This window comes from Phoenix dactylifera, chromosome 17 (assembly GCF_051530095.1).
Source record: "Phoenix dactylifera cultivar Ajwa chromosome 17, Ajwa_hap1_PhDact_Kaust_v1.1, whole genome shotgun sequence".
Lineage (NCBI taxonomy): Eukaryota > Viridiplantae > Streptophyta > Magnoliopsida > Arecales > Arecaceae > Phoenix > Phoenix dactylifera.
The window spans coordinates 18361857-18387804 of NC_143206.1; the positions used below are offsets into that span (position 1 = coordinate 18361857).

The following is a 25948-nucleotide window of genomic DNA, read 5'->3' on the forward strand; positions in this document are numbered from 1 at the left end:
AGAAAGCATCCGCATTTTGAGTTGTTTTACATGGAGTTTAAGTGGTATATATATATATATATATATATATATATATATATGATCAAGTCCTTTCCTAAAAACTTTCCTTCTTCTTCAATTGAAAAAAGAAAAAATAGATTTTCAGTCACAGATCGAAAAATTCAGAGCAAATTGAAACCATTAACTATTTTTACTAAAGATATAACCTAGATGTTGAAGCGTCACTTTGATCCAATTAAACATACTAGGATCAAAATTTGAAGCGCTAAGGTCAACCGAAACATTGAAGATTCTAATGCAACCCAATTTCGGATCGAAACATACGATTCAGATAAATAACCGATCTAATCTTTCGCAGCTTACAAAGCATGCATGTTAGATCATATTGAAGTAGAAACCTTTAAAAAAAAAAAAAAAAGCTCCACCAGGCTTGTTCAAATGCATTGCATCTGTGCAAGATGGAAAAATAAAAAGCCAAGCATTTAAACATCTTAACACTGCCTTTGCATTCCATTTATAAAAAGCATTTAATCATTGCTCCCTCTAAAAAAGCGAGACCTTTTGCGCCTTCTTAGGTGGCTAACCACATGCCCCTGGAGCTGCCCAATACCCAGCCTGGATCCATGTTCACACGCTGCTAGCCTCGAAAACAGGGTTCATCCTGTATCCTGTGTACCAAAGCTCTCGATCTAAGAGCATCAACGGTTATGATGATTTGAAACACAGTATCCGCTGTTTGGAATCTCAGCGGATCCATGTACTTCCAAATTCTACGGGGGCACAAAAGGCTGGCAGGCCATTTTTTGCGATGGCTTTTACCCACGCGGCCATCGTATGAAGGGGGCTTCCTCCTCCTCTGTAGCAGCTCCAAGAGCGCTTCCTTGGCTCCTTTCCTCTACTTAGAGATCTTATCCGAGGAAGGGGAGTTCTCCCATCCATCGCCAGTCCTCCACGAGGTACGCAATCGTTGCCTCATCGAGTTCTATTTCTCTCTCTCTTGATATTTTTTTCGGTGGATCCGTTCAATGTTGTGATTATTCGTTTGAATTTGGTTGCAAAGTTCGCATTTTTATTGATGGAAATCTAAAGAGCGATGAAAATATGGAGAATTATGTCGTTTGATTGCAGAGTCATGCTTCCTAGTTTCAGATCTCTCGATTTCCCAAGGTTAAGAAGATTTTATGCCAGTTATTAGCTTTGCTCCAGAGATTTGTGATATATGAGTAATTTTCTGAAGTTTTTATGACCTGGATCTAAGTTTTTCTTTGATCTATTCCTTAAGCGCTGTCATGTGTTATCTCATTGCCGTTTTGGTGGCTGATCAAACTCTGGGTTTGTCATTCTATGGCCGATATGGCTGTAGATATGCATGTAAAGTCGTGACGATCGTATCCACCATTTATGCTTGAGAAATGTATCTGCCCTCTAGATTGTATTTTGGAAGTAAATGGCGTGTGGATGCTTTTCTTTGTAACAACGGATCGATTTGCTCACAGTTAGTTGGATGATTTCATTTCCACCTGCTATATGGAAAGTTATAAATTTATGATTGTTGCCATATGTTTTGTTAGGAAAGCTAGGAGACAAATCACATAATGAGATTACGAATGACCGGATCGGCACATCTTATGGCCACCTTATTATTCATGATGATTAATTTGTATCAAATATAAATTGAATTTGAAGCAGAACTCGATAGTTGATCATGTAGTTGTCTTGCTTGTTACAGATTTAAAGCTTGCATTGGTTATATTACAACTTTGTTCCATATGCCAGAAAAACAAGCCACTATTTCAAAAATTATTGGTGTCGCATGGCCTTCCATCACTCAGTATGAAAACAATAAATGCATAATTTAGAACTGGAAATTTAAATCAAGCTCAAAATAACTTGCCAAGATATGTTATCAAGGTCAAATATGTGGCACAGTTGTTCTTTGCTGGCTACAAAATAAATTCTTTCGCATGCAATATTTCTTCTGCAGAGCTGTAGAAAATGGCTGATGCTGAGGATATTCAACCTCTTGTCTGCGACAATGGAACTGGGATGGTCAAGGTTAATTAACCAAATCTTTTATCAGGCTTAATTGTCTTCTTCCTTCTTTGAGAATTAGTGCATTTTGCTCATGATCTCAAAGTAACCTTTTTTTTTCCCCCTCTTGGAATACATCTGTAGGCTGGATTTGCCGGCGATGACGCACCTAGGGCAGTATTCCCCAGCATTGTAGGGCGCCCTCGTCACACGGGTGTCATGGTAGGGATGGGCCAGAAGGATGCTTACGTGGGTGATGAAGCTCAGTCCAAAAGAGGTATCCTCACTTTGAAATACCCTATCGAGCACGGGATCGTCAGCAATTGGGATGACATGGAGAAGATTTGGCACCACACCTTCTACAATGAGCTTCGTGTCGCCCCTGAAGAGCACCCCGTGCTCCTCACTGAAGCTCCACTCAACCCTAAAGCAAACAGAGAGAAAATGACCCAGATCATGTTCGAGACTTTCAATGTGCCTGCTATGTATGTTGCAATTCAGGCTGTCCTTTCCCTATATGCCAGTGGCCGTACAACCGGTTTGTATCAGAATGGCTGCATTATTCGCATAACCCATCATCTTCATCTGTGCTTCCACTGAGTTGTTGTTTTCTGCTTATAGGAATTGTGTTGGATTCTGGTGATGGTGTGAGCCACACAGTTCCAATATATGAAGGATATGCACTACCCCATGCCATCCTTCGTCTGGATCTTGCTGGCCGTGATCTCACAGATGCACTGATGAAGATCCTCACTGAGAGAGGTTATTCTTTCACCACAACAGCAGAACGAGAAATTGTCAGGGACATAAAGGAAAAATTAGCCTATGTTGCCCTTGATTATGAGCAGGAGCTGGAAACTGCCAAGAGCAGCTCCACCGTAGAAAAGAGCTACGAACTGCCCGATGGGCAGGTTATCACTATTGGGGCTGAGAGGTTTAGATGCCCCGAGGTGCTCTTCCAGCCCTCATTGATTGGTATGGAAGCTGCTGGAATTCATGAGACCACATACAACTCCATCATGAAGTGTGATGTTGATATCAGGAAGGATTTGTATGGGAATATCGTGCTCAGTGGGGGCACCACCATGTTCCCTGGAATCGCAGACCGCATGAGCAAGGAAATCACTGCCCTTGCTCCAAGCAGCATGAAAATTAAGGTGGTTGCCCCCCCGGAACGGAAATACAGCGTCTGGATCGGAGGATCCATCCTTGCCTCCCTCAGTACCTTCCAACAGGTGATGTCTCAGTGCTGCATTTTTCTGTCACCTTTGAAGAAATCTGCTGTTGCTCTATGCCTAACTACCATACTTCTGTGTTTGCAGATGTGGATTTCTAAGGGAGAATATGATGAAGCAGGACCATCAATTGTCCACCGGAAGTGCTTCTAAGTTTCTTAAGGCTGATAGGATTTTTCCTTGTGTTTAGGCGATTTATGGACTTCAGCATTTGAGTGCTTTTTCCTCTCCCATTTGAGTTTGCTGATGATATGTTCTATTTGGATATATAAATTCTCTTATTATGTTGTATTGAAATGTTATATCGTATTGCTTTGATGATGCTTTAAATTGTTTTCTTATGATCAACTTTTCCTCCAATCCAATTCATGCGGCAATCACTTTTTCACTTGAGTGTTGTTATGTTCATATTAAGTGGCATAAGGTTTGTCATCTCGGTACCATATTCCATGCCGGTACCATATTTGCATAATGTTGATATAGTACGGTATGAAGATTATTTAGCGTACCGAGTATCGGTACGTTCTGTATTACTCAGTTCGAATTGGTACGGCGTACCTCGAATAGAATGCTATGGTACTCATGAGTCATGATGCATCTTTTAAGAGTTGAAATTAAATTACTGATGGGTAATTGGCACGGCACTCATTATCGTTATGAACTGTCTTACCCACCTATAGTTCCGAAAGAATCCCTGGACGTTTGCCTAAAGTTTTCTTTAGTATTTTTTTTTTCTTCTTTTGGGTAAATATCTTCTTTGCATTTGAACATCAACCTTTGAGTAAGAAACTGAAGTTCTAGTAAATGGCTGAGATGGAACTTGATTGGTAGCCATATTTAAAATGGCAAATCTGTGCCAACAATTCTTTTGAACGACCTGATACGCTCAGTTTGTCCAACAAGCAATTAGTTTTTTTTTTTTTTTTTTCTTGCGGAGATAACCAACAAACTTATCTTTAATTTGCTACGCAAAGGGATCATTGGCATGTGTCGCATGTCAAAATTCTAGTTTAAATTTTGTGCGAGCAACTCTAAACGCTTAAATTTTCATAATTTTTTTTTAAAAAAAACCTGGACGAGCATGGCCTTGCAGATTAGGCAAATCCCGTCCCAAAGGTTGCTCGATTTAAAAATTTTAATGCACATCCAAATTTTTTTTATTTTGAATAATAAAATATTATATTATATTATATTATATTATATTATTGTTTTTATAAGACTAGGGGTATTTTAGAAATAAAATAAAAATATTATTTTTTCGGCTGATTGGAAAATAATTTATCTATTTTCTTGTTGGGTAAGATTTTTTTTCTATTTTATTGGTAAATGCTAGCCACGGAAAATAACTTATTCATCTAAATAAGTTTGAGAGCAGGGACAGCAAATTTGACCAACTTTCTATGGTGGTTGATAAGTTATTGTTAGCATATAAATAATAAATTGCATAATTGCATTTCTAAATATCATTTACAAACTTCTCCATATTTTTGGGTTCGAAGGCAACCATGCCAGCCTACATTGAAACAAATCAGAATCATGAGACTTTCCAGTAGCTAACATGACTCCTTAGCTAAGCACAACATATTTAAAAGCTTCTCAACTATTTCATTGTTTCTGGCCAATTTGGATAAGAAGAAAAAAAGAAAAACTTGAATCTAATTACTGTTTAAAGAAATGACAAATCTTTCCCAGCCTTTTCTTTCTCCTGTTTTTGTTTTGGCCGTGTCCTCGTAGATTGCTTCCGCTTCTTGTTTCGACTTAGAGAGGAGAAGAACTACCAGTCTCACAAGACCATCACATCGGACACCAAGTATGAAGTCATATAAATATTCCGTCGGTTACACCTAATACGTTACTCCTCCCCCACCAACCACTATAGAAGAGAAGAAACGGACGCATACAGCGAGGCAGGCCCCACCGACGCAGGTGTCAGTACGCCAGCCATCGTCCGATCCCCGAGCCGAAACGATCATAACCTCTCCTCGTGCCAGCTGTCACCCCAGTCCCCTCCTCCAGTTCGTAATCCCACTATAAAAACCGCCCTCATCGGAGATCTTTCTCTCCGCCGGCACTCCTTGCCCCGGAGCCTCTTTCTTCCCCAAATCGATGAACTCCCTCCCCGTCCTTCTTCTTCTTCTTCTTTTGCTCTCCCTTTTCCTTCTCTCGTCTCCCTCCCATAGGTTTCGCAACTCCACCGCTGCTCTCGACGACTCCACCGTCTACATCTGGCCTCTCCCCAAAGAATTCCGCCATGGCGACCGGACCTTGGCCGTCGACCCCGACCTGGCTCTCCGACTCGAAGGACCCGGGGGGAACAACTCCACCATCTTGAAGGAGGCGTTCGAGAGGTATAAGGATTTGATCTTTAAGCCGTGGGCCAGATCCGTCCGGCGGTGGTCGGGGGTGTACGACGTCAGCGAGCTGACTGTGTTCGTCTCGTCCGATAACGAAACGGTGGGAGCATTCGGTTTTTAGGGTTTCTCGATTCGTTTGCTTATGGTTCTTCGGGTTCTGACGTGATGTGATCCGCTGGCGAGCAGCTTCAATTAGGCGTGGACGAGAGTTACACCCTCTACGTGGGTGGCGAAGGGCGCCTTTCGATCTTTCGAGGAGCTACGATCGAGGTATGGAAGATAGTTGTTGATGTTGTTTCTTGAAAAGAATTCGACATCTGGATCACGTTCTTGATTTGATGCGTCGTTATACTCCTTTCCTGTCCCAGTAATCTTATCTGGATCACGTTCATCTTAGTGGGATTCGAACCGTTTGTTGACTCGTTTAAGATTTGCTCCCTATAATTCTTTGGCCTATGGCTTACGATCTTGAATCGATGCGTCTATGTACTCTGTCTTTAATAAGATAGTTTGATTCATTTAAACAGTTTCCTGAGTCGTTAAGATTTCTGATCTAATTTGGAACCTAACGTTCTTTTATTTGCAACCAGTAATTGCTTTGACTCTGGACTATGTACTTGATTTGATGCACCGATGTAATTCGTTTTTCATTTGATGATGTGATGGATTCATAGAGTTTCCTGAGACTCTAAGATTTGGAATCTTTGTTAGAAGCACATATTCTTTTAGTGCGAATTGTCAGTGTCTTCAAGCAGAACTGTTGGTGAAGCGGGTGCCCTGTAGCTGACCATGAAATGATTAGATAAAGGTTGCTTTTTTTGTATATTGATCATGGCAAATAATAAGAGCAGAGGCAGATTTTTTCCCCAAGATTGGAGTAGTGAAAGTAGGCAATCTTACACATGATGTTGGAAATATCTAAAATAAGACAAACACCAGTGGTCCAAACTAATCCTTACAAGCTCCAAACAATAATGTTTTTTGAGTTCTATTATGAATAATTTCCACTTTATTGGTTTGAACAACTGACAGCTTCTTTTCATATCTCCTGACAAACGACAAAATATGCAAGTACAGAATCATTTATGTGATATATCTTGTAACTAACACATTATATTGCTATTTGACAATTGATTATTATTCTGATTATTTCTTAAGTTCAATCAATTTTATGTAGAAGTTAGGGAAACCATCCCTGTTTGGTAAAAAGTTGCTATCTGTAAGATGTAATCTGAACATAAAGTAAGCTCTTTGTTTGATTAAGTTGCCTATCATCATGATCTAAAAATAGCTGTCTACTAAAAAACAAATCATTTTTTCCTATACGTATCGTATTATCTTGTAAGAATAAGTGTTACTTTTTGAGAAAAGTAAGAGTAAATGTTAATTGTTATTTTATTGTTATATTCAATGATTGAATCTTTGATCATATCTGCTGTCACTTAAAGTCTGTTCGCGTGTCAAGCCTATTTACAAAACATTTAATCAGAAAACTATAATTTGTTTTATAATTTATCTTCTGAAATTCATAATCGATGGGAATAAAAAATAAGAATGTTACTCCTATTGTTTCCTATTTTGTAATGAACTTCACTGTTCATCTCTCAAATCTTACCTTTTTCACTATTGATTTAACAACACTTTGTTCTTTATGTACACAATCTGCATATGTCCCTCAGATGCGTTAATATGGGTTAATGTCTCTTGAATATTTCTTTTGTTGCAGGCCAATACTATTTATGGGGCTATGCGTGGGTTAGAGGTATGCATGAACACTGATGTTTATAGAACTTTTGCTGTATGAGTTTCACATTGAATCATTTTCCAGGGGTGCGAATGAGCTGAAGCCAAGTGTAAAGCTGCTTGGACTTGGCTTGATATATAAAAAGGCTGCTTGAGCTTGAGCCTAGCTCAACAAAATCTGTTCAAGCTTGGTTCATAAAAGACCGAAGTGGAGCTTTTAACAAGTCGAGCTGAGCTTTCCTTTATTTTTGCAAGCCACTTATGTTCAGGGTCAGCTTGTTTATGCGCCAATTTTTGAAATTTGTTTGAGCCTGGCTTATCTTCTAACTGAGCTGAGCAGAAGCAAGCCATTATCAAGCCACACCTGAGCTGCTCATGGATGGCTTGGACTGTTTGCCGCCCTATTCTACACCTTATAGAATTTGTACTGTACAGCCATGGATAAAACTTACTACTCATATTTTTAATGTGGTATTATTCTATAGCAGCTTCACGTGCATTTACTTGATTCTGTTTTGTGCCATCCTTGGCCAGACCTGCATCCCACAATCCATAGAACATGTTCTCATGTGCATGACCAAGATCCTTCTCATCTATATCTTCCAAGTGCCCTCTCCACCTTCCAAAAACCATCCCTATGCACTAACAATGTTATTCCAGAATCCAATCTTTGGTGACTTATATATGGAAATCATTGCTCTTGCAGCTCTTTTTCATTGATTCATATGTTAAAAGCTTTCAATCACTATGAAACAGATAGGATCATAGGACCCATTTTGAAGTCCTTCTCATGCCTCTTCTCTTCATGCTACAAATCTTGGGCTATTTTTATTAATCATCCCATCGATATTACATGTGCCATATTGTCATACCATGTCATCATGCAACCAATTGGTTCTATTATAACCCAAGATTCACTTATTCGGCCAGCAAAGTTTAACTATATGACGGCTTTAGGGTTTTCTTAAATGTTCCAGAAAATTTGGATCCTTTTTTTCGTAGTAATATTTAAATTTGTGACCCTCTGTTATTCTAGTCATCATACTCTACTACTAACATGCCAAGGACTCAAATATTTCCAATGTTCTTCATGTGGTTGCCAAAGGGTAATCTGGAAGTTGCCAGAAATGGTTGTGCGGCAAGGAACATCTTGGAACCTGTAATTGATGACAAGTTTTCTGATGTTAACCAATGTGCATGACTGCTATTGCACGAAAGAAGTTCTAACTATATGTAATACACACATATGCCCGTATTTGTATATGTGCATATACAATATATATTGATAAAATCATGGTATGCCGTACTGGCCCAAACCGAATAGTACGGGGCGTACCATACTAGGTCAACATCGGTATCCGGTATGGATGGCGTACCGAGATGGCGAACCTTAGATAAAATAATACTAAATGTTGGTGGTGGGTAAGTGTAGAGGTTAAATGCTAATGCAACTGTTGGATTCTTCCTGTTGTGCATGTATTCTGTTTGGAAATTTTTCATTATCACCAGTTCAAAGTTGGATATATGCGCATACATGTGCGCATACACACAGAGCATGCATATCCATAGGAATACTGTTCTCAGAGCTCCTAATGAGTGTCTACCTTTTTTTTCCTCTTTGAAACTGCTATTTCTGTATGCCAAATAACGGTCAGTTTTGGTAGCTTATTTTCGATGCACTACATTGTGCAACTTGTTGCACTACATACAAATGCTTGAAAATTCCTTTCTGACTGAACTTCATTGTTTCCAGACATTCAGCCAATTGTGTATACTTAATTATGAAACTAAAACTGTAGAAGTGTACAAGGCCCCATGGTACATTCAAGATGAACCACGGTTTGCTTTTCGCGGGCTTCTTCTTGGTAAGAAAATGATTGTGCTGTGCATCACACAAATTTACTTTGTTTTTTTCTGCTTCTTTTTTTTTTAGTGTTTCGAATGTTAAAAGTACATGACTCTCCATTTTGTGTGTATTTGTACTCATTTACAGATACCTCGCGGCATTACCTACCACTAAGTGTGATCAAGCAAGTGATTGACTCTATGTCGTATGCTAAAATGGTAAGAAGTATTCCTTTTGTAAAGTCAGAGTGGTCAACTCCACCATTTTTTTCTTCTCATTCCTTCTTTCCTTTTTCCGTCTCACATTTCATGACTTTTTTTTCCATCTACTGATATTGTGAATGGCATTCAGTAGAATGTTCTTCACTGGCACATCATAGACGAACAATCCTTTCCTTTGGAGGTACCTTCATTTCCAGATTTGTGGAAAGGTTCATACACAAAGTGGGAGAGATATACTGTTGAGGATGCATATGAAGTTGTTGAGTATGTCATTTGTCATCTTCTTCACATTTTTCTCAGTATGGAGGTTTATGCTCTTTTGGGGTTCTATACTTTAAAAGCTCTCATTGTGTGCTGCTAACTTGACTATCTGCTTAAACATTCTAAATATTTTCATCCTTAAAAGCACAGTATTCAGAAAACTTGTAATATTCTAGTCAGAAGTATGTTAAGAATTTCAAATATTCTTAAATTTGTTATTTCTTCTGTTGAGTGTTATTTCTGTGAAATTTTTACTAATTTAGTTTTGATAAGTACTCTTTCTACATTGAGTTTTTTTATAAGATTGTGGACAATTGCTTCAGTTGTTAATGATGATTCTTCTTATAAATTAAATTAACATATGATGTTTTTAAATCCTGTGAGTTATCTTCATTGTTTTTTTAAAACAATGGGTTATCCATTGTTATTGTAAAACTCTTCAGAAATTGCATGTGGAGCACCCAGCTATCTAGGAACTGTTTTATGTCGGGCAACAAATTTATGACCTTATCAGACTATTTTTTTGGGCCCATTTCCTATTTTTGAGGCACTATGTGAACCATGGAATGCCGTACCAGCCGGTACGGGCCGGTACGTACCGGTCCGGCCGTGGACCGGTACCGGAATGGATAAAAAACCGGTATTTTTCAGTTTTTTATCCGAATCGGCCGGTACGGGTGCGTACCGGCCGGTTCGGGCCCGTACCGGCCGGTTCGGAGCCCGTACTGGCCGGTACCGGCCTCGTACCGGTGCGAACCGGCCGGTTCGCACCGGTACGATTTTTTTTTTTTTTTAAGAACCACAGCGCCGCGCGCTGTAGTTTTTGAAACCACCGCGTACCGGCCGGTACGGGACCGGTACCAGCCGGTACGTACCGGACCGGACCGGTACCGTACCGGTCCGGCCGGCCACCGGTACGCCGACCGGTACCGGTACGGCGGACCTTGATGTGAACATTATTAAACAAAAGCATAAACAAGGCTAATTCTTTTGGCTTGAGCCTTGAGGTTGACTGTGAAATCTAGTTCACAATTGTTTCTCTTTTTCTAGGTCCAAAAAAATGGGTAGTTTCCCATGTCAGGTCTAACTATCTGAGTCTCTTTTGTTCTCTAATAGCACAAACCTTCCAGAATCCCATTTCAACTTGTATTTAGTGTTCCTCATTGGGTTGTTATTGTTGTACAATGAACAAGTCTATATGTATGTGAAAGTCGTGAAGCTGACACATATAGCTGAAAGAGTTACACTACAGATGTGTTTTGTTGGAACTGACATCCTGAAATTAGGGTTTCAGCAAAAGTTGCTATTTCTGTGTTCTTGGTTTTTGGGAAGTCAGGGCCTAAGTGCAGAGCTCAAGCCTTTGACTTTCCAAAAAGTGCTGATCTGTTTTTCATTGGTGATGGGCTAAAGTCAGCCTAGAAATATGAATATTTACATATTCGGGCAGTTGCGATGAAATATACCCTATGGGTATGATGCCACTAGAACTGAAAATACATACTATTATGTACATATCATGCATGTGTACACTCATAGGAAAAAATAGTGTAATGGATATTTTTACTAAACTTTTTAATATATTGTGACATTCATATTATGATGAACTACCTCGAACATCCCTTATCTCCAATTGAAATGATTTTTTTATGAGAAAATTGAATCAACCATGTGGTGAATAGTAGATGCGCTGAGGAAGAGAGAAGAAAAGAGGAGGTAGCATAGCAACAATGGTATGAGTGTTACCAGATAAGTAGTGTACGATGTGTCAAGGTTTTGAACTCGGCCATCTAAGTGGGTCACAAATACCAAGATGGTCTGAGATACTGGGTAGAAGGAGGCTTTGGCCAAAAAGGGAAGGCCAAGATATCCTAGGATCTCGGTAGGTATTTTAGAATTTCAGAATCAAAATCTTAACAGGTAAGGTATGTTAGAAATTTTGATTTAGGGAAAAAAACCGTGGGGCTGAAATAACTCACTCTGAACATCTTTTAATGGATTACGTGGTACAATTGGGTCAAATAAACCTTTACAGAATAAATATTCAGCGACTTGTGAACCATTGAGTATTGTCTTATTCAATGTTTGGTTGGTTACTGTTTTGCCTACAAATGCAATGCAGGCATTAAGTGCTATTTTAAGAAATTAATTTGAATGTTGAGTAATAATCACTTGGATGTGATAAAATCTTGATTCAGAAATATTGGCTGAAATTTTGATGGCATATCAACATATCAATTTGATATACCGGGATATTTCAGTTTATCTAAGACAAGATATTGATAATACCATGTTGATGGTTGGCCGACATTGGTATAAATTGACATCCCTGAGATCTTGGCCAATATGGAAACCTTGCTAGATGCTGACAAGCTACAATGATTCCTAAGCGTGAATTGCGGAAGGAGGGGTATGAGTGCTAGGATTAGCTGATAAATTAAAGTGATAAAGGTGCAAATTAAATCTCATGATACGGAGGTGTACTAGTTTCCTTGTGGAATAGTATGCCTCAAGTACCATTATAAGTCTTGATGCTCGGGATGAGTTGTCTCCCTATCACCCCAAGACCGGCTTTTCCACTGGACTTCAAGGATGAAGTGGATATTGAAGCACCGGTTGGGTATTAAAGCCCCTAATAAGCCATCAGGACCAGTAGCGTTCCTCCTTATGAAGCTGCCATGCACCATCTCTCCTCTTTCTCTTTCTCTGGTATATCTCTTTTTTTCTCTCTCCCTCCTGAGCTACTGTTGAAATCCCCACCTTGGCTTCGAGGTGAGAGGCAATGGCGAAGTTACCAAAAAACCATCATGAATGCTGCGAGCCGACGTGTTGGAGGCCCCTGCTCCTACTCCAACTGTAGGCTTCTTCCCCTTCTCTAGCATGATTCATCCCTTTTCTGCTGTATTTCAGTGATTGGGTCCCTGTCTCGATCCTGTTTCCATGTTGGAATGACATAATACCGATGGCATCATCCCATTTCGGCGATATTTGAATCCATGGTGCAAATGATGGTGAAGAAGGAAGTCCATAATTGGTTGAGATGATACTAAAAGAGAAGCTATATAGAACCAAAATGGCAACCGATGAAGTGATTAAAGCCATTTGATATATGCTGGAGTACTAGGTTTCACAATGGCATAGAGCATCAACCTAGAAACCTTTTGTGTGGAGATCTTGTGGATTAATGGCCCTTGACAATATAAAATGGTAACTTTCTTCAGGAAAAGGAAAGAAAGAAAGACAAATGTAACATGGCAAGTGCGAATTAAATAGAGCACTTCAAAGTGGCATGATGAACTGGCTAAAAAAGTTGACCAGCAACCAAATGGCTAATTGTCGAAGTCAACTGATAACAATGTGGAATGTCTCAGGACAGCAATATGGTTATGTAGTAAGATGATACCAGCATACAAGCAGACGATGCTCATGAAAGATGAGCCACCATTAAATACTAAACACAGGATGAAGCATAGCTGAATCCTTAGGTAATGCTGAAAGAAGAAGAGCGACCAGCAGTCATCCTGCTCAACAAAGCAGGTATCAGAGTCACTGTTTGTGCATATCAAACTATCAAGACTTTGATGGCAGGCCTGGAGACAATCATAGTGCATAGGATCGAAGTCAAATATGCCAGATATAAATAGTTTAGTATGTAATTTATTATGTCGGGCAAGTTGAGCCCAATAAACAACATAATCTGCGAAGATCCAAGCAACAACAACCAGTTTCATAATTAACACAAAGATAAAGCTATATAGAGTCAAACCAATATTTTGGACATAGCACCAACATCAGTAGCATCCAGGAAGGTTCCGAGAAAGACCACTCTACAGTGAAGAAGGCAAAAAAACGTTAATGAATGCAATTAATTCTGGAAATAGTGGGTTTACAGGGATCATGATAATACATTATGGCCCAAGGTTTGGTGGAAAATGCTTAAATGATAAAAACCCTAAAAGTGGCCCAGTCAAAAATAAGACAGAAATGATATGTTTAGATTCTGATCAAGGATTAAGATGGCATTTGAGATGGACAAAGTTAGAAGATAGAAGGAATCCTGAGAAATCTTAGTGAAAGAAAATTGTCTAGTATTGATCTTAATCTTCTGGTTTATGTTACATCCTCACAAGGAATAAGAATATGATAAGTTTAAAGATGTATTTTACAAGACTCACAGAATTTAAATACACAGAGAAACATGGATCATGGAAAACATGGGACAGTTGGTTGCTCAGGTCCAAAGGACCATGATGATTGCACTGAGAGGTTGCCTGTTCCATGTCTTCCATGGTTGGTTGCATTTTTCCAGATGTGATGAGAATTTCCACGGAAGTTGGTGTAGTAGTCCAAACCTTGACATATTGTATTACTCCAATAAGAAGGAAAAGATGTCACATTTATGTCACCTTTGTATAGTGCTCTGAAATCAGTTTTTATTAATAAGAGCTAATCAGGATTGTAGAAATCGCTTTATCTTTGACGTGGTTATATTTTGTACCAAGGTTTGCCATCTCAGTACCATGCTCGTGCAATGTTGGTACACTCGATACGTGGTCAGTTCGGCGTACTAAGACTCGGCATGCTCCCTGTACTAAGTCTTGGTTCAGACCATGTTTTGAACCCTACTCTGTTAATATATTTACTCTTTTATGAAGCACATCCTTCTACATTTTCTATGTTTTGATGTTTCACATACAAGTTATCTTTATTAATGAAAATTCTTAGTATTCATATTTGAGTTTGCACTTCTTTCATATGCTAGTTTTTTGCTTAAGATCTTTCTTTGACTTATCATTATTTACTTATTTGTTGGCCTAATATTTGCATTTTCTCTGATTTTTGCATGGATATCTTGTGGTGAACAGCTTTGCCAAGAAACGAGGTATCAAGATCTCTTTTTTGTTTACTTCAATCTCATATTTTGTAACCGTAAACTACAACTCTTGTCCTATGAGATACAAGTATATATTGCATAGATCAGTAGGTCGTATGGCATAGATCATCATTTTCCTAATTATTATTTGATGCATATGGGGATTGTTACTGCCTGTCACTTAAGAAGTGATGAGATATCAATTACTCTAGCTGCTTTAATTGTTTTCTTTCAGGTATCCACATCATGGCAGAAATTGACGTCCCTGGGCATGCAGAATCATGGTAACAATACTTTAACAACTTCTGATGTATGATTATGTTTTTTTTAATGCTTTATGATCCTAAAGAGACAACAGCAAGACCAAAACAGTTTTCAGGCTGGAATGTTGAAAAGAGAGGTACTGCGACTTTACTGTATGACAAAAGCTGTGGCTGTTAAGAGTGACAATCCACACCAACCCCCCCTCTCCCACGGGCCAAACCAAGCTTCTTTCTCTCTCCCCTGTTGTCTTCTCCACCGTCCCAAACTTTTGTCTTTGATATCTTTAATACTAGTTTTGTTTGTTGGGTCTCTGGAAGCAAGTTTTTGTCTTCCATTGTTGAACAAGTGAATTTGATCATTCAATGTCTAATGTGGTTATGAGGTGTTTGAGTCTAAAACTTGCCAATGCCCTCTCCTCCACCCTCCACCCTCTCTCTGGACCTGATCTTGACACTTTGATTTGGCACCAAATATTTGGTGGTCAACTTTGGGCGTGAGATGGTCTTACCATGAGACATAAAAGGCCAGCTGGCAGGTACAAGGGCACCAACTTTGCCTTTAAGGTACAAGTTGTAAGTCCAAAAGCCAAATATAATCTCAATTCCATGTTGTTTGTAAATTGAAGTGTATAGTTTTTTTATCTATACCAAATATGAATGATATGGGCAAACATATGCTTACAAATATGCTGTAGTTTCATGAACAATGAACTGTTTCAGGCATATTTGGTGAAAAAATGGGTAGCTTTCACAATAATAAACTTTTTAAGTAAATGGCTCTAACATAATTAATTAAAAAGAATAATTTATTCATGAAAAAAAGAATGTATTAGTTAAAATTCTGGGGTTTAATTATCCACCTTTTTTCTGCAGAAATTTGGATCTACCCTTATATATGGATTCTATGAGTATGAAAGATGTTCATATGATCTTGCTAGATTTAAGGCTTCAATTTTCTGTCATATGACTATTACTGCTCCATCTGTAGAGCTGTACTCGTTATTTTGTGAACATATTTGATGTTTTGCACAGGGGTGTTGGTTACCCTAACCTTTGGCCTTCTTGTAACTGTACCGAGCCCCTGGATGTCGCAAAAAATTTCACATTTGAAGTGATTTCTGGAATCCTGACTGGTCAGTTTTCTTTCTTTCTTTTTTTCTTTTTGAAAAAAGGCATAACAGTACAGTTTGACTAGCATATTAATCTAGTGCATTTTATCATTTTTCATATTACTAGTCTACTTTACAACACTCTAGCATCTTGTGGTTAAAATAAATCGCTTCAAAAAGTTCCAAACAGTGACAGCCACTGCAAAAACTTGAAGCAAATAAGAAAATGTCATTGGAATCTAATCCTCTCTTCCTTGATGCAGTAAGATGCAGTTTTCTATGAACATTTCCCAATTATAGTTCCTCTATATACTTCTTAATCAACTAAGTAATCCTCTAAATTACAACAGTTTTAACTTTAACTTGAATATATTTATTTAAATCAAAATTTGCTTAATCTAAAATGATGCTCGAGGAGAAGGAAGTTGGATGGGTTGCATAATAATGCATTTGTTAGTAACAAATGCATCAGTATGCAATTACAATGAATGAATGCCCTCTCATGAGCAGTAAGTGAAGTTGGATGGGTCATCTATAAGAGCATTATACACGACTAACCAATCTTGCAACTACTGTATGTTTTGGAAAATTCTATGTGGATTTAAAATAATTGTTGTACAGTAATTCTGTTAGAAAATGCTGAACAAGTCCATTCTTCCGATGCAAAATCGTGTCATATTTAAATTCCAAACAAAACTAGATGAAAGAACTACACAAGGACCTGATAGTACCCCAAGCTAATGAGGATGAGTTATTATTAACCTTGATCAATGATCTTGCTTGAGCAAACTCCATTTGGCCCTGAGCTGGAAATGGTCCATAACATGGCTCTACGTTCGCAGGGTGCCTGGCTGAAATTCATGAACTATGACTATATAATTAATGACATTGGTGTAGAAACCTCTGTTAACTAACCAGTTGACCCTAAAAGCTTAAGGGTCAACAATGTATATTAGGCTTAATAACATTACCATATAGCAGTCTCATATATCAGCTATAACCTTCCATTGATTTTAATGCTGGAGTCAGTCCATAGCAACATTTACTCATTTAGATATCATAACAGATCTGTATTCAGGTCTAGACCAACCGAAACATCTATATATCACATAATTTGAAGGAATAGAGCTAGACTGGACATACCTGGAACTCACTGTATTTTGGTCTGGTTCCTCAGAAGCTTAGTGATTATCTTTTGGGAAAGCCCTGCATTTGACAGCATAAAAATTTTAGTTTTGCTATGAACTATTATATAAGATCTTGACCCGATATTCTTTTGCAGACATGAGAAAAATTTTTCCATTTGGCCTGTTTCACCTGGGAGGGGATGAAGTAAATACAGGTTAGTTGGTCACTCTTACTGACAGTTCGACACAAACTGATGTGCATTACCTTTTTGCTTGTGAGAAGGTTTTTACTGTTGTTCTTTTTGTGAGATGACTGCTTTGGTTAAATAAACTTAATCATAGTTAAAGACCTGTAACTTTATATTCAGTCATGCAAATTTAGCATTTCTTTCAATGGCATGAGCAAGCTATTCTAGCAAAGGCTTAACATCTTGAAATGTGATTACAAAGAGTGATGCTGTTGTTACTCTATCTTTGCTGCTATAACATGGAAACTCTGTTTTAAATCAAAATTAATGTAAAACTGTTGTGGATATCTACATTGGGTTATGGTTGAGTACAATGAGTTGAGGAACATGATGTAACTGTTCCACTTTCCTTGACAAACATGATTTACATACCAACATGCCAACACATCTTATATCTGGAACAGAGGGCAAAGCCGTGGAAAAAATTCTAGACACTTAATCTTACATCAAGTATGATGAACATCGATACTCTAGCAGAAGTTAAAAAATATTTGTGATAGGTAACCTATAGATGGGAACTAATTTTTGACCATTAGTGTTTCTTTAAATGAATAGCACCAGTAAACAATTTTGTCCTCTGGATTTCATAAAAAAGTGACAAGTTACCCCATGCAATTTCTGAAATATTTAATATACTGAAATGACTTATTATCATGTACTTTTACTCTAAAAAAAGACAACATGTACTTTTTGTTTAAACTTAGTATTGGTTTTATCTTTGCTTCTTGTTTCTGCCTAAAATGTGTTGCTGAATGTATCGGTAAAGCATGAAAAGTTATTCATTCTCAAGGAATATTTGTTTTGGTTTCCTTTTGAACGCTTCTATTGCCCACACATAAATAGGAACAAGAATACACCATCATCATAACTTACAGACCTGCTTATAATCTTGAATAAAACACAAGTTCTACATGTTCAGATGTGAGTGAACTTCCTCCCCTCCCTCCCTCCGTCCATCCACCCCCCCTCTCTCTCCTCCCCCCCCACTTCTGTCTTTCTGTCCCTCTCTCTCTCTCTTTCCGCATGTGGATGGATGTTGTTTGTGTGTCTGTGCGCTTGCAATTGTGAAGTTTCTGTGTGCATACATGTGGCATCAAAAGGGGGCATGCTACTTGAGAAACTTACAACCATTGTTGAGCATCAAAAGGGATCCAAGAGTTGAGCGGAAGCCAGTAGTATAAACTACATATCCTAGCTGAAGGTAGAGGAAGAGGAGATAGAAGTGGACACCCTGCCCTAAGAAGTCAGGAGTGGGTACAAAGCATGGAATACTAGAAATTTAATTGGAAAATGGATAAATTTTATGTTGCACATAACTTAATATGGCACAAGAAATGAGTACAGGAGCATACAGGGTTGATTCAAGAACGGGTTCAAAGACTATAGTTTAGCAATCCTTGTTTTGAAGCTCCAACTTAAACAACACATGAGATGTGTAGGTAGGTGTATGCCTATATGTTTGCGTACAATAAATGCACATAAATAAACATATTTTTATCTATTTATATGTCTGCCTGGGTGTCATCTAGGATTTAATCTTTTAAATGATGTTTTATAGTTCTAAAGGTCAACTGGGAAGTGTTAAGATCTTTGATTAGCCAGGTTGTATTTTCTCTCTTCCATTTATTTGTTTACTTATTAGACAAGGTTTAGGTGCCAGATGACCAGATAAGAATGGTATAGGTTGATGGGTTAAGTGCTGCTTTTGTTCCTTTATAATGTAGAGTCCTACTAGAACTTTAATTGGTCAGATTGTGCATTTTGGATTATCGAATATGGGGTTATGATCAAGGTTTCAAGTATTGGTGAGACAACGGGGCATCCTATCATCCTGAGTGCTGGGACAGAATAGGTTGGGAAATGGACCAAGACAGGTAATCCACTGTTTTGGGTGTCGGTACGTGGGGCATCCCATTTGATAGAAAACTAGGACGACCCCATCCCACGGTATTCAAAACCTTGGTTATGATTCTATTGAGGGGCATGTTTTTGACTTATTTTTGAAGATAGAAATTTACTGCAAAGTTTGGTCTGGCTATTTAGATCTATTCAACCAATCCCTCCATCTATGTTCCTCCTGCTTTCCTTACTGCCCTTGTTCTTCTTATCTACTGACACTTTGCAGAAGAGATCAAATTTTTTGAGCAAAAATGATCACATTCAAATCTATATTCTTCTCCTTTTTCTAATAGTTTACTGCCACGACTTTCTGAACTACTAGATTTTTCTTTATGCAAATCATGATTTTGATCTGACTTAAAATCCCAAGTATCTACTTGGCACTGAACCAATAAAAAATTCTAATGCTTCTTATCCCAAGCTCTAACCCTAATGATCTGATCATCCCTTGCAAGCATATTTCAGTTCTGCTAACCTGCCCTGTGCTATATAAATGAAACTAGCTCATTGAGCCTGATTATCATATTACAGGTTATTCCTTGCAGGGGACTCAAATAAACCCTTTGCTTTGCTCCCATGCCACATATTTCAATAGAAATCCCAGGACAGCATATCTTATTTTCCTATGCTCAGTAAGTTAGAATTTAATGCAGATATGTCCACCTACTCTCCTTGTTAATATTGCCTTTAGAAAGAAGGAAAAACTTTAACATGTTTAGGTAGTTAGGGTTGATTTGTGATATATGAAAGGGTTATTACAAGGATTGAGTGAAGGATATAATTAATTAACTGGATAGAATGTTAAGTATTTGGTCTATATAATTAGAATAGATTGTTCTCTTCTCATCTTTGACTTAGCCTTGTTAGATTATCTCTTAGGGTTGGATTGATGGAGAGATACCATTATAAGTCTTACCAAAAGCAATGCAGAAGACAGATTAGCATGGAACAAAAAATTAAGAGTTTTGATTATATGGGTAAAGCTACATTTCTTTAATTTCCAGGTTTCCCACTACTTTTTTTGGTGGCGAGACACCATCAACACCTTATGTGCAATGTGAACCACAAAAATATTATTTCAGAAGAAACACAAGACCTCTCTTGTTTATGTCTGCAATTCTTTAATGTAACTTTGCACTATATCAACCTTTCTTTCTGTAAAATATGTACTTTGAAAACCTCTCTTTTGGAGATGTTTTTGAAGGGACTGGATCTAAATTTTGGTTTCAAACTTTTTATTTCCTGCTCTATCTTGAGCTAAAACTAAAATGCTGCTAATTTTCATCTGGATAATATATATATGTTCGGTAGACATCGGCATATTAGTTATACAAATACTGCTGAAAATTGCTAATCTGACTTGCATATTGGTAATATCCCTGATCTCTGTAATTGAAATCCTGGCACCTTATTAAATTGTTCAATGCTTGGCAGATTGCTGGTATTCAACCCCCCACGTGAAGCAGTGGTATGAGATTCTTTCATACATATTAATTTAGATTTTTTTTGCTTTCTGTTATTGTTACTGCCAGAACATGCAACTTGAACAATACTAAATTTAAAGTTTGTAAACATGTATGGATTTATGAAATCTTCAGTCATTTGTTATGTTACATGAGAAGTTTGTCCTTTGCAGTAGCCAATGTAGTGCCAAATCATACTAGAAGGGTTTATAATGTAGCTATATTCAGTTGAATCTATGTGTTAAGTTTTATCATTTGCTATATCATTTGTGTCTGTACTCGGTCTTTATAGCCACAAGTTTGCTTTGGCGAGCACTACTTTGGATGTTTTATAATCTGTCTTTTATCAATTGATAGAATTTGATTGGCATAAAGTTTGATAGTATCAAGAAATGACTAGATGTTGATTTATATAGCATACTTTCCAAAAAATTTATTTATTTTCTATAAATTCGCTTACAGATAAGAAACTATACTTTCCATCTACTTTCTTAAATTAATTGACCCATTTAGTCACACAAATAGCCAAAAATCAAGTCTCCTGGTGATTTTACAGTAATTTTGTTTATTATGACACTAATTAAAAAATTTGTGAAGGAACATTCATTGTGTATTCCTTAATATTTCAAGCCCGATATGAATATTCTAATGGCCTTCCATTCATTGGTTCAATCAGTAGAATTATATGTTGTAAGAGCCACTTAAAACGACCTTCTATTCTATAAGATTAAATGTTCATACTAATTATTATTATTTGATAATTGCCTGCAAATGATCTTGTATATGTGCCTTTCCGTGCATCAATTAGTAGCCAAAATCATTGTAATCAGTTAAGCAACTATATCTTAACATCAAAATTCTTGGTTGACATTAAACTTTTTACTTTTTAGTACCTTGGAGTAGACCGGGAAACTCATTTAAAGTTATGCAGGATAAGGGTCAACAGGTACCTCCAAAAGATCAAAGATCCTTTAACAAACTTGTGGTAATTAACTCGGTTTTTATTTTGGTGCATGGTTCCTCAAGTGCACCTCTTTTAAATATTTCTGCCGGTTAGTCCAAGATAATTCCTGGTCTTGTTACTAAGATGTTCTCAAACTACAGAATTCAACATATTTTACATGAATCCAAGATTATTAAGCACTTGTAAGGATAATGGCCTTATCAAGAGCTGAAAGCCCAAAAATTCCTGCATCATGGTCAATGCAGCGATGATATCAAAGAATGGGTACTTATTTGATGAAGATTGAATGATTAGTTTGGTAGGAAAAAATGAGTGAAGCATTATGTCAGTTAATAGTGCTACATAACAATAGAGCATCTTATGCATGAAATGCAGAAGCAAAAATGCAATTACCAATAAAATCTTAAATCACTAAGCAACCAAGTATATAGTAAAGAGGTACATACAATTGCAAATGGAAGATATAATTTAATTGAGAAATCTGTTAGCTAAAGTTTATTGTTTATTTATGGTAAAGAAGTGATTTGACTATAAAGAGAAGGAATTTGCCCTTCATTTCCATTATTTTAAGTCTCTTAAATTGTAAGAAATCAAAAAAACAAGGATTTTCACGGAAATGCTTAAGTACCTCCTTGGTTTCACTAGCTTGGGTTTCATAGAACCTCCAGAAAGGCTTTATTAGAGTTACAGTGTTTCTCCTCTGATGCTACTGAGTTCCAGCTTTTCTAATTGTTTTAACTGTTTTTGTAACTAGAGATGTTGATTTTGTTTTTTTTAGCTATTAAAACCTTTAGTTTATGTCAAAATTTGCCATACCAATTGGTACAGTACCGACCGGTAAGACTATGCCACATTTTTTCTGGTACTTTATTTGTACTGACCAGTATGGTACCGACCGGTAAGATTATGCCACGTTTTTTCTGTTAACTTTATTTGTATCCCAACGTCTAGCAAAAAGAGGTCAGCTTCAAGAGATAATAACTATAGTAGAAAGATGTAGAGTTATATGTGCATAAAACGCAAAATTGCTGCTATGGTAACCCCTCCCCTCCTCCCTCCTGATGGAATTTTGAGTTCCAGAACCATTTCCATGGCTGCAACCACGCTAGCTATTTTCTCTTTTATGATCTGTGAAGAGGATTGCTCTTAATTAGTAACCATCAGTCTAACAATCCAAACTTCAAATACATTGTTCGATTTAGGATATGACCATTTACAGTCAAATAATTAATGTGTTGCCTATGTGACTTCCATGTCTTCTTCCTGAGAAAAGGGTTCGACTTGTGGTTTTTGTCATTTTGAGCATTTTATTTCAGAAGCATAATTGATGGCTTTTCCATGAATCTGTCCAATGTATGTGCAGGCTTCAGGAACACAACATGACTACAAAGGATGCTTATCAGTATTTTGTATTGAGGGCTCAAGAGATAGCAATTGATCTTGGTTGGATCCCGGTTAACTGGTGTGTTTATTTATCTATTCGATTATTTATTATCATAAATCATCATCATTTCCAGAGAGTTGAGAGAGAAAGGCCATGAAAATATGAACTTTCTAATGTACCCATTTCACATTTTCCCAGGGAAGAAACCTTCAACGCATTCAAGGAAAAGCTTGATCCTCAAACGGTTATACATAACTGGTATATTGTTAACTTTGTTATCCTTAATTCCTATTTAGCAATTGATGGGGCTTGTTTTTAAGTCTGACATCCCATTTCCTTCTGTTTGTTAGATACTCAATGCTTGGTTCTTCCATAAATGTTGATTGGGTGTTGATATCTTGCAGGTTGGGTCCTGGAGTCTGCCCTAAAGCTGTTGCAAAGGGTTTTAGATGTATTGTCAGCAACCAAGGTGTATGGTACCTTGATCATCTGGATATTCCATGGGAGGATTTCTATAATAGTGAACCATTGGATGGAATAAATAGTACACTGCAGCAAGAACTTGTACTTGGGGGAGAGGTTTGCATGTGGGGCGAGACAGCTGATACATCTGTTGTTCAACAAACAATATGGCCACGTGCTGCTGCAGCTGCAGGTATGCAAGAGATGAAAATAGTAATTTGTAATAAGAATGTCCATAGAAGTTACAGCTTATTTGTCATGATCCAATGTACTAAGAAGGCAGCTGCATCCTAGTCTTAGTTTATGGATCCATGCGGATAACTTTACTTGGCAGAAGTCTGGTATCATAATTCCTTAGTGTTTTTAACAATTATTCTTCTGGTAATTACTTTACCAGTTAATCTCCAGATATAAATAATCTAGTATTTGCTCTAAACTGAGTTTTTAACCTTTCTTCTAGATTATCAGTTAAATTAAGTTATTATATTGATGAAAACTAAAATTCATCGGACTACTAAATCTTCTGGTAATTAATTAACCTCAAACATAGATCATCTAAGATTCATTCTAAACTGAGATTTTAACATTTCTTACAGGTTATAGTTAATTATCATATCAATGAAAACTAAAATTCATTGGGCTATTAAAATCTTCTTAGCCAGGACTTCTAGAAAAGCATTAGATGCCTGCAAGTTGAAAAAAGATGCAGATTTGAAATTTTGATTTAAGCACTCATGCATCTTGAGGCTAATCTCTTGGATGCTCAAAATGGCTAACTAAATGCCATGCTACATAGGTCCATTTCTGTCTTTATTTTTTCAAGTAATGCGAGCAGGGTTAACTAGATTGAAGATTGAAAGGGGTTAAAATTGAATATGTTTGAATCTCTGTCTATCCATCTATGGAAGAATATTCCCTGTACCTTCCACCTTTATATATTTCCATTTAATAATATTTTGACATTGGCTAGTTCATTATCTTTTCCAATACAATAAGACATTAGATGACCTTTGAAAGATTTCCACAGCATAGGTTACCGCCTATGATCCTGTTGGTACTAACATGTTACATATATGGACTTGCATTGTCATGATTATGATCCTGCTAGTACCAGAAACTTCATCAACTTGAGACCATAATTATACATAGGGTGATGGTGCACTTTTTCCCATGTTTTCATCTCAGTGTATTTCGTTCTCCTTATATTTTGCATTGGCTGCTCATATTATCTTGCCGTAAGTCGATATCTTTTTCATTACCCTTGATTATTGGAGCCAGTAAGATGATTTTTACATTGTTGGCATGCCTATGAATGGCTACTGTAGAGCGCTTGTGGAGTCCATTAGATGCCACCTCCGCTGGAAACCTAAACTCGACTGTGCTGCCCCGGCTACATTACTTTAGATGTTTGCTGAATCATCGTGGAGTTGCAGCTGCCCCAGTCAACAATAGTCTTGCACGACAACCCCCAATAGGTCCCGGTTCATGCTTTGCTCAATAATCTGAGGTGCTGTACAGACATGCACAAAAGGCCCAATTGGGCCTAGTGTCGTGCATTAATCTTGAATCTGCTGTAAGGTATGGATGAAGAGTCTCTACTTAGTCCGTTATTTATGATTTCTGTAGGTGTATGGTTATTGATCTGCTGTTTATTGTCGTAATGTAATTCAATATACCAGACGTACGTCAATAAACATTACGGTTCCAAATAATTTTCCTATGATCTTGCTGCTGCTACTTTCATGTGAATTGACTAAATTTAGTATGCCGTATAGCTAAAAGTAATGCTTCACTGTACTTTGTTGAGCGATTCAAATCTGTCAGATTTATACTTTGTAAAACTATCACATTATTCCGTTTGGGTCGCATTATATGAAATACTTGGCCATTTTGCAAAGTCATTTTATCAGCCTTTTCCGCTCCCTCTGTCTATCTGTCTCTCGGTCTGTATATTTAGGCTCTTTGTTCATGCTGGGACTGAAAAGAAGTAGAAAATAAGGGTACAAGCAATCATGTCTCAACTTCTTGGATTAAAATATGAAAAAGTTTTTTATTTTATATCTCAAAGAATTTATTTTGTATCTTAACCAGCATTCTCTTGGAGCCTTAGAAATGATCCAACGTGGATGGGCTAAATTAGACAGTTATTTGGCTTGATGAGATTAAAATAACTTTGAGCCACTTGGTGGTTGTTTCCAGGTAGTGGGTTGTTTATATAATGCATGTACAATCGAGATTATCTGCTGCTGTTTTTATTTTGTAAGAGTGTTTTTTTTTTTTTTCTGGGAGCTGTTTCAGGAAAATAAGAATTACTGCAATACAGTGTCATTCCAAGCGATGATGAAACAGTGAATATAATGAAATGGCTAGGAGAGAGAGATACTTGTGTTGTAAACATCAAGCAATCTCCTCAAATGTAATAAATTGCGTTTCATGAGAATTTATCTATATATCATATTAAAAAAGTA

At 37.4% G+C, this 25948-nt stretch overlaps 2 protein-coding genes and 1 long non-coding RNA gene across 3 annotated transcripts; all 3 read left to right on the forward strand.

Annotated features, from left to right (window-relative positions):
• The first annotated feature begins 793 nt into the window (after nucleotides 1-793).
• LOC103706621 (actin-101-like) lies at nucleotides 794-3614 on the forward strand. Its single transcript, XM_008790771.5, has 5 exons — nucleotides 794-956; nucleotides 1985-2055; nucleotides 2176-2569; nucleotides 2653-3266; nucleotides 3354-3614. Exons 2-5 carry the CDS (start codon nucleotides 1996-1998, stop codon nucleotides 3417-3419), a joined length of 1134 nt encoding a protein of 377 aa, XP_008788993.1. The 5' UTR covers nucleotides 794-956; nucleotides 1985-1995; the 3' UTR covers nucleotides 3420-3614.
• A 1506-nt stretch (nucleotides 3615-5120) lies between these two features.
• Nucleotides 5121-25192, forward strand: HEXO1 (beta-hexosaminidase 1). The gene is made up of 15 exons (XM_039133069.2): nucleotides 5121-5720; nucleotides 5807-5890; nucleotides 7347-7382; nucleotides 9117-9228; nucleotides 9357-9427; nucleotides 9564-9694; nucleotides 14554-14570; nucleotides 14797-14845; nucleotides 15857-15957; nucleotides 17216-17275; nucleotides 20642-20675; nucleotides 22998-23096; nucleotides 23217-23276; nucleotides 23423-23673; nucleotides 24806-25192. The coding sequence occupies exons 1-15, from the start codon at nucleotides 5373-5375 to the stop codon at nucleotides 24979-24981; spliced, it is 1629 nt and encodes a 542-aa protein (XP_038988997.1). The 5' UTR covers nucleotides 5121-5372; the 3' UTR covers nucleotides 24982-25192.
• Nucleotides 25193-25569: 377 nt separating this feature from the next.
• Nucleotides 25570-25948, forward strand: LOC148699682 (uncharacterized). The gene is made up of 2 exons (XR_015974300.1): nucleotides 25570-25679; nucleotides 25779-25948. It is a non-coding gene; the product is annotated as an uncharacterized LOC148699682 (long non-coding RNA).